The 10,000-nt window shown below is 35.9% G+C and overlaps 1 protein-coding gene across 2 annotated transcripts in view; it reads right to left on the bottom strand.

Moving 5' to 3' along the window:
- Positions 1–10,000, bottom strand: part of LOC144959844 (uncharacterized) — a 40,329-nt gene that overhangs the window by 5,813 nt on the left and 24,516 nt on the right. For both annotated transcript variants that reach the window (XM_078892635.1, XM_078892634.1), the window contains 7 exons: positions 9,889–9,971; positions 7,673–7,805; positions 6,250–6,334; positions 4,919–4,990; positions 3,510–3,659; positions 2,513–2,685; positions 792–964 (listed from right to left, as the gene is read on the bottom strand). In XM_078892635.1, coding sequence (XP_078748761.1) covers positions 792–964; positions 2,513–2,685; positions 3,510–3,659; positions 4,919–4,990; positions 6,250–6,334; positions 7,673–7,805; positions 9,889–9,971 — 869 coding nt within the window. The remainder of the gene's footprint in view (positions 1–791; positions 965–2,512; positions 2,686–3,509; positions 3,660–4,918; positions 4,991–6,249; positions 6,335–7,672; positions 7,806–9,888; positions 9,972–10,000) is intronic.

The raw sequence follows: 10,000 nt of genomic DNA, 5'->3' as shown, positions 1-10,000 counted from the left end.
GTACCGTAGAGAGGGACCTAAAACAGAGAGGTCTGTCCCTCGAGATGGCCACAAGAATAGCTGCTGACAGGACCAGGTGGAGATCCCTTGCATCGCCTCAAGGGCCAGCAGGCCCGGAGAGGATTGAGTGAATGAGAGTGAACGTTATAATATAATGGTGAGCCGGATATTAAAACGAAATTTTTAGCTTAACTTATACAATTTAATGGAGGTAGCGATAGCTCAGTTGGTAGAGCACTCGTGAAAAAGACCGCGTGAAATCAAGCTTTTTTTTCTGACCCCCCCCCCCCTCCCCCTGGCAATGATTGAGTAGCCGAGGCTGTTAGATTTGTCCAAAAGTATTTTTTAATAGACTCGGGGACCTATGCAAAGGATTGCAAGCAATTGTTATATATATACATCTGTCTACCTATCTATCTATCTATCTATCTATCTATCTATCTATCTATCTATCTATCTATCTATCTATCTATCTATCTATCTATCTATCTATCTATCTATCTATCTATCTATCTATCCTATCTATCTATTACTATCTATCTATCTATCTATCTATCTATCTATCTATCTTCTATCTTCTATCTATCTATCTCTATCTATCTATCTACTATCTATCTATCTATCTATCTATCTATCTATCTATCTATCTATCTATCTATCTATCTATCAATCTATCTATCTATCTATCTATCAATCTATCTATCTATCTATCTATCCATCTATCTATCTATCCATCTATCTATCTATCTATTTTCCTCACGCCTCCCCTCTTCCGCCTCTTACATACGTACCACAAAGTATAGAATGTGAAGAAAGGCATATAAAAGAGTGATTTAGTATTCGTGTGCTTGAGTGTAAAAATGGCGGCATACAGAAACCAGCACCAGGCAACCAACTGTAAGGCCACCATACAATATCCTGGGGGAGATTCGTAGTAGTAAAGAACTTTGCCAGCGTCGAAAAACTGGAGAGGAAATAAAAAGTATGGATGTATGTATTGATTAGTTTTTAAAAAATTGAGCTTTATATAGCGCAATATCCACTTAATGTGCTCAAAGCGCTTTACAAGGGGTCCCTGGTCAATAGCAACATTTAACATGTAGGACGGGACATGACGCCTGTTAGGCGATATTACAATTTTTCGGACAAAGACAGCGCTGTTAACGGCCAGGTACTCATTTTACACCTGAGTACGGTGAGAGAATGTGAGTAAAGAGCTTTTTCCAAGGACTCAACTATGCGCCGAACGCGAGGCTCGAACCCAGGACCGTCCGATCCGAAAGCGAGTGTCATACCACAAGATCACATAACTGACTGAAATAGCTTTTTCATCATCTGGTTCCTCCGTTTGGAATAAATTACCTTTTGAGATAAGAAACTCAGAAACCCAGGAGGCATTCAAAAGCAGGCTAAAGACATATTACTTAAGAAAATATTTCTTTGTTTGATTTTCTTTTCTTTTAAAATGTATTTCTATGTTGATAGCGATTTAAATATTGAATATGTCTGTATCTAATAGCTGTAGTCATTGTTTAATTAATGATATATATTTTAGTTTTGTAAAGTACCTAGAGCTCATATTGCGTGAGATGTTGGCGTTATATAAGTGTGCAGTATAATAATAATAATAATAATAATAATAATAATAATAATAATAATAATAAAAATAATAATAATAATAATAATAATAAAATAATAATAATAATAATAATAATAATAATAATTGTTATTATCATTATTATTATTATTATTATTATTATTATTATTATTATTATTATTATTATTATTATTATTATTATTATTATTATTATTATGTATTGATGAGAAAAATAGGGGATGGAGAAGTGCCAGATGAAAACAGAGAGTAAAATGTCACGGGGTTAGTGCCAACCTCAGGATTCAATACGCTTCAACAGTCGTAACGTCACTTCCCTCGTAATGACGCATGGTAACTTAGTAACTGGCTCTAAACTATCGGAACAATGGCGGACACCCTTATGAAATATTTCTCCGACGAGCATAAAAGCGTATCCAGAGGAGAAAAAAAACCCATTATAAATCTGATCATGTTTTGACTTTTACACATTCTGATCACAAGACAAATGAAAAGTTCTTGCCAGCATGAAGAATAAAAAGTACAGATTATTTTCTTTGTTTAGAACCACGATGGCCGCCGTTGCTGGGCGACGTGACATCAGACTATTGAATCCAATTGACACGACACCTTCCGTCTGTAGAGACGTGTTGTTCAGACATAATAATAAGTAAGTAAATAACTAGGTATAAGTATGTATAATCTGAAAGTAATAAATGCGAAAATTGATTTGTATATTGAGTATTATAAATTCGTGTAAATAAGTTAAAAATCGGTAAAAAGAAGAAGAAGAAGAAGATGAAGAAGAAGAAGAAGAAGAAGAAGAAGAAGAAGAAGAAGAAGAAGAAGAAGAAGAAGAAGAAAGAAAGAAGAGTGCTTCTCTCTATATACAGGTACTCATTCTTCTGATGAGCTCACCGTCCTTTCCCATATGAAGAGAGCACATGTGGTGACACAGTAGAAGGAGATGAAGACTGTGACTTTGATGATGCTGGTAATAGAGAGATACCCCCTGGTGATGGTGTAGCCTTTGGCCATAAGAATCAACAGTAAGATGAAGGCTACCTGGCTCAAGCTTTGCATCACACGACCTGGAGATCATGACACACACAAAAGAGGTAGAGACATTGAATGATTTTAACACCCCTTTCGCACTAGGACAGGACTGTCCTGGGACAGTCCTGTCCCAAATATGTAACAGATTATAGAATTTAGAGAAACCTACCGCACTTATTGGGACGGGACAAAACAGTCCTAAGGGGCGGTTTGGGTCTTTTCTAAAAAAAAAAAATAAAATGAATTACCTATATTGGGAAGTTCTGTATCGTCCTTATAGGTTAAAAAACATTTTTGTTTGTTTGTTTTTTTTTTTAATATGTAACACTGTAGAATTATATTGCTTTGTTTCATATTGTATGTTTGAGTGGTTGTATGTTTGCGTGAAAGTAGCCACGTTACTGTTAAGCTTTGAGCTTGTTGATATATACAGGGTAAGGCACTATATAAAAATCATATATTATTATTATTGTTGTTGTTGTTGTTGTTGTTGTTGTTGTTGTTGATCATAGGTTTCTGGTCAGTATCAGGCTATAAGTTAACGGTCAGACTCGAAAATATTACGTGAAATATATCCGTCAAAAAAAAAGATACCCAACTAAATAAAGTAGATATATTTAATTCTAAAACCGTATTTAGAACAATAAATACACAAGTAAGTAAATAAATAATAAATAAGTAAATAAATAAATGCGATATTGCAACTATGACAAGTCATGTGATGTACCTATGACAAATGTCATGTGATGTACCTATGACAAGTCACGTGATGTACCTATGACAAGTCACGTGATGTACCTATGACAAGTCACGTGATGTACCTATGACAAGTCAAGTGACTACCTAGGCGTCAGCTTACCTGATACTTCAACATCGAGCCATTCCCAGCCTGACAGCCCATAATATCCCCATGCGACGACCTTGAGAACCAGGCTCATTGCCCACGTGACAATGGAGACCATATACAACTTGTATGTAGAATGGAACAGATTACGCTTTCGTAACATAACTGTAAATGAAATAAAAAAGGTGAAACCAACAGGAATTAATAAACCCACAACCCCCACCCCCACCCCACTCAAAAATTACTTGAGGTTTTATACTTGAGCTATTGTATAGCGCAATATCCACTAAACGTGCTCAAAGCCCTTTACAAAGTGTCCCTGACGAGCAGCAACACGTAAATCGTAGAACGAGACATGACGCCTAATAGGCGATATTATAATGTTTTTGCTGTCAGAGACAACGCTGTCAACGGCTAGGTACTCATTTTACACCTGAGTACGGTGAGAGAATGTGAGTAAAGAGCCTTTTCCAAGATTTCAACAATGTGCCGAGCGCGAGGCTCGAACCCTGGACCTTCCGATCCGAAAGTGAGTGTCATTCCATCAGACCACATAGCCTCATACACAAAAACAAAAAACAAACACAAAACAAACAAAAAACAACACAAAACAAAACAAACAAAAAACCCAACCAACCCCCATCCCAATAAAACAACAACAAAAAAAAAACAAAAAAACAAACAAAAAAACAAAACAAACACAAACAAAACAAAAACCAATATAAAACGAAACCAACTCCAAAAATCCCCTGAGACGTTATAGTTAAACTATGGACATTTTCACACTTTCAGTGCGATGTATGAGTTTACCAATTAATAACAAATAATAATAATAGTTTAATATAATAATAATAATAATAATAATAATAATAATAATAATAATAATAATAATAATAATAATAATAATAATAATAATAATAATAATAATAATAATAATAATGATGATGATGATGATAATAATAATAATATATAATGATAATAATAATAATAATAATAATAATAATAATAATAACAACAACAATAATAATAATACTAGTTTAATATAATAATAATATTATTAATAAAATTATTATTATCATTATTATTATTATTATTATTATTATTATTATTATTATTATTATTATTATTATTATTATTATTATTATTATTATTATTATTATTATTATTATTATTATTATTATTATTATTATTATTATTATTATTATTATTATTATTATTATTATTATAAGTACAAATCATCATCATCATCATCATCATCATCATCATCATCATCATCATCATCATCATCATCATCATCATCATCATCACCATCATTGTTACCATGATCATCATTATAATCACCATCATCATCATCATCATCATCATCATCATCATCATCATCATCATCATCATCGTCGTCATCATCATCATCACCATTGTCATACCTGCACACACGCCAGACAAAATCACCATGACGACGTAGATAACAGAGAATGTAACATTGATTGGGAATATATCTGAAATAGGAATTAACATCATAAATTATGTCACAAACAGTCATCAAAGCAAGGTTACAAAATTCAATGATTATAATGAATTCAACTGCAAATAATAGGCTTCAACAGTCGTGACGTCACTTCCCCTCGTAATGACGCATAGTAACTTAGTAACTGGTTTTCTAAACTATCGGAAAAATGGCGGACGCCCTTATGAAATACTTCTCCCATGACCATAAAAGTATTTCCAGAGGAGAAAAACATTTTATAAACCTGATCATGTTTTGACTTTCAATACATTCTGATCACATGACATGTAAAAAAAGGGTTGGTTTTAATCATTTATGACAAGAACTCATTTTTGATCAAAATTGACCTTCTAACTAAACTTGGCAATATCTCAGTTCTCAGTTTTCACCATCCGACTGATTATGTCATTCACTGTAACAATAATATATGGAACGAAACAGAGAAAAAGGCATTTGCTTAAACGCCATAATTATTTTAGCTTAACCCTCTTATTACCACTTATAGGGAATGAGATTAGCGGAAGAGTAGCGTCCCTTGATTGGACGTCAACCATAGTCTTTGACGTCACTGGCGGAAAAGTTATTAGAGAGAGAACGTCATGTTGGTTGTGCGCATGCGTCTCTCGTCCTCGCTTCCGGTGAAAGCGGCTTGAGACACTTCAAAACCAAATTGACATTCTCTCTGTAAGGTGACGTCCAATCAAGGGACGTTACTCTTCCGTTAATCTCATTCCCTATTGGAAAATGGTCAAATTTGTTACGATGCATCCGTCACTTATCTCATCCAGATTTCGTGTCTTTTTGCTATATCTTTAAAAACTTGACATTCTGTAATAGAGTTCATATTGTCGAACAACATTATGCTTAGAATGTGCTTCTTTTCTGTTTGAGTAAGAAATGTCTGCTTTTTTGTGTTGGGTGGGTGTGAAGTTTTGGGGAAAACTCTGAAAATGGCTGATAAGGAAAGGGTTAAATCGGAATTTAACTCACTCAACCCTAACACCGACTATATACGTAGTTAACCCGGGTTACTTTTACCACATGCCTATTTATTACATTTTTATGAGACAAATTATAGGCGTAGTATCAAAGCTATTGTTTGTAGTTTTTACATGTTAATGGTAGTTGAATAAAAATATCTATGGACATGCTCATTTTTAATATATTTTTTCCAATTTTGAGAAGTAGCAAAAATCTCTAGGATTGAGTGAGTTAAACTAACAAGTCTTGAATTAGAAGACACAGACTTACAGAATTCATCTGCCGAGTACTCCTGGTGCATGAAATCATCTCCGTTGGTCATGTGGATTTTATATTTGGCATACAACCCTTTCACCTGATGGTAAAATTGGATGATGATTATGATGGTGGTGGTGGTGGTGGTGATGATGATAATGATGATGATGATGATGATGATGGTGGTGGTGGTGGTGGTGGTGGTGATGATGATAATGATGATGATGATGATGATGATGATGATGATGATGATGATGATGATGATAATGATGGTGATAATGATGATGATGATGGTGGTGGTGGTGGTGGGGTGATGATGATGGTGAGTGGTGGTGAGATGATGATGATGGTGATGATGTATGATGATGATGATGATGATGATTGATGGTGATGTGATGGATGTGTATGATGATGTGATGATGATTGATGGTGGTGGTGGATGATGATGTGTGATGTGGTTGATGATGATGGATGTGATGATGGTATGTGATGGATGATGATGATGATGATGATGATGATGATGATGATGATGATGATGATGATGATGATGAAGAACATTTTCCAAGGGACTCAACTATGCGCCGCTCAGAGCGGGTTTGTCTCGAAGATTCGAAGAAGAGCCAGAGCACAATAAATACCAGATCGTCGCACAAGCAAAAACGCAGTGTTGCCAGGTTGGAGGATTTTCCGCCAAATTTGCGGATTTTTATCATCGCGTGGTGGGGAAAATGTGATCCTCGTCTCAAAACGGTATTATGTCGGAACGAACCAGATGCTTAAAAGCCGAATTTAATGTTAAACTGGTCAAAAATATAAATTGCTGGCATTAGCACCCTCAAATATTATGGTTGCCATTCTCCTCAATAAATCATATAAACTCAACACAAGTCTGATATTTCTGGCTATAAATTCAATTTTCAACATCTTAACCAACCCGACTTAATACCGTTTTGAGGCGAAGGGTCACAAATGGCCTGGCGGATGGCGAATTGTTTTTGGCGGATTTTTGATGATTTGCATACCCTTTAAAAAAGGAAAAGTATAGCAATCAAGTCTAACTACTTCTTTTTTCCCCGAAAGTAACTTTTAGGAGCACCTATTCTGAGTGTACTGTTAGCCTAGATCTATCTTACACAACCTAATTCAGATTAACCGAAGGTGAAAACAATATACGACAATCTAACTCCCGCTCAAACAAAATTGAAACTCCGAATCTTTATGTCTTTAAAAAGGAAACAGTTGTAAATAGGCGATTAGCGTTGAGTAACATAATTTTTATTCTGAGACAATATTATACTATTGCTGATTATAATAAGTGTTTTAAATCAAATGGCGGAATTTTTGGCGGATTTCTGGCATAAAGTTGGCGGGATTTTTGCAAAGGCACCTGCTGGCAACACTGCAGAATCGTGTAGGCATTCGTATACATAAAACTCACGCTATCCTTGGGGGCCCCACATCTGGCAAGGGCAATGTACCACCATCTTTCTCTCGTTGACTTGAAGGCTCGTCTGCTGGAGCAGTTGTACCACGTGTCACCGTTCTTTTGGTTCAGACTGCATCCAGAATACCTGGGATAGATAAGTATCTTTGAGATACAGTGAAAAGTAAAAACCAACGTGTGCTTATTTACAATTTTGTTTATGGTCCCATCGTGATAGAAACACTAACAAGCCAACGTCTACTTATTTACAAATTTTGTTTATGGTCCCATCGTGATAGAAACACTAACAAGCCAACGTCTACTTATTTACAAATTTTGTTTATGGTCCCATCGTGATAGAAACACTAACAAGCCAATGTCTACTTATTTACAAATTTTGTTTATGGTCCCATCGTGATAGAAACACTAACAAGCCAACGTCTACTTATTTACAAATTTTGTTTATGGTCCCATTGTGATCAAAATACTACCAAACCAACTTATACAATTTTGTTTATGACTATCAAACCAACGTGTGCTTATTTACAATTTTGTTTTTGATCCGATTGTGATCAAAACACTATCAAACCAACTTATACTTATTTACAATTTTGTTTATGACTATCAAACCAACTTAAACTTATTTACAATTGTTTATGTTCCCATTGTGATAGAAACACTATCAATCAAACGTATACTTTTTTACAATGTTGTTTATCGTCCCATTGTGATCAAAGCAGTGTCAAACCAATTATCTTCAATTATATGCCCGATGACTCAAATTGTTATCGAACCTCAGACCTTCTGATTACCAGTCAGACTTCCTACCATTATTTTTATGGTACCTTTGTTGTCATGAAATACTCTCAAACTTCTGTAGTAGTAGTAGTAGTAGTAGTAGCAGCAGCAGCAGCAGCAGCAGCAGTAGTAGTAGTAGTAGTAGTAGTAGTAGTAGTAGTAGTAGTAGTAGTAGTAGTAAGCCTCGTAGTCCGATTGACTCTTGCCGAGAGTTGTGTGATTCATTCATTGTCGATGAGTATTGCTGTTCTCTCCGTCCATATTGTTAATTGCTTCCATTGGTCACGGACCTGGCCAGTGTTATGAGGCGGAGCATAGGGCCACAACAGCAGTCTTCCATCCTCTTCTATCCTTGGCACAGACATTTGCCTCACTCCAGGTAAGATTAGAGACGCACAAATCTTTGTGAAGGCTTCTCATCCAAGTCTGTTTTGGACGACCCCGTTTCCCCTTGCCGTGTGGGTTCCATTCGAGAGCCTGCTTGGTTATATTACAGGACTCTTTCCGCAGAGTATGGCCAACCCATCGCCACTTTCTGCGTCGGACCTGGATATCCATTTGCTCTTGTTTATGTTTTTGTTTTTAGGAGTTTTACGGCGCTTGCAACACACTAAGGTCATATCAGCGCCAGTAAAAAGGAAGAAAATGGAATAATAAAAAGTTCTAGAATTATAATTAAAGCACACAAGAAAAGGTGAGACAAAGGGGCATTGGTTCAAATAGGAAACAGATGTAGATTCCAAGAGTACACTATCAAAGTACTCAGTTTGACATCACCTAAAAGTCTCATCCAGACACCAGCACAAGATCCCATTAAGAGGAATACACTCGAATGGTTACAAATCATATGTTAAAAATAAAAAATAACAATACATAACAGAGAGATGATTTACAAGGAAAAACTATGACTATGCACTAGGCTGTTTCCCTCTCAGCCAGGGTATCTGGCCAGGGCCTGGACAAAACCAAGTAATCTCATTCCAAGACAAAGACAGAAAGCAAGTTGGAAAACATATGTAGGGAGATAGAAGGCACAGTGAGTGCCTCCCTGCCCACAATGGGAGGTCAGGAACCCCACCCAGATTACAGGGCTCTTTCCGCAGAGTATGGCCAACCCATCGCCACTTTCTGCGTCCGACCTGGATATCCATTTGCTCTTGGTTATACTAACTATTAATTTGTGACCCTTCGCCTCAAAGCGGTATTAAGTCGGGTTGGTTAAGCTGTTTAAAATTGAATTTATAACCAGAAATATCAGACTTGTGTTGAGTTTGTTTGTTTTATTGAGGAGAATGGATACCATATTTTAGGGTGCTAATGCCAACAATTTATATTTTTGACCAGTTTAACATTTAATTCGCCTTTTAAGCATGTGGTTCGTTCCGACATAATACCGTTTTGAGACGATGAGTCACACATTTGTTCCAACTTACGCCGATGTCTGAGTGTAGCTGGTGTTAAGTGAGATGATCTGGTTCCCCACGATTGACAAGACTGACGTCTTTTCTGAACAATTCTGGTGGTAGAACGACACAAATAAAGGAT

The sequence above is a fragment of the Berghia stephanieae genome, chromosome 14 (genome assembly GCF_034508935.2).
Source record: "Berghia stephanieae isolate SIO BIC M18660-M18661 chromosome 14, UCSD_Bste_1.3, whole genome shotgun sequence".
Classification (NCBI taxonomy): domain Eukaryota; kingdom Metazoa; phylum Mollusca; class Gastropoda; order Nudibranchia; family Aeolidiidae; genus Berghia; species Berghia stephanieae.
Note: the sequence above shows the minus strand (reverse complement) of the source record. Positions and strands in the feature narration are given on the sequence as shown.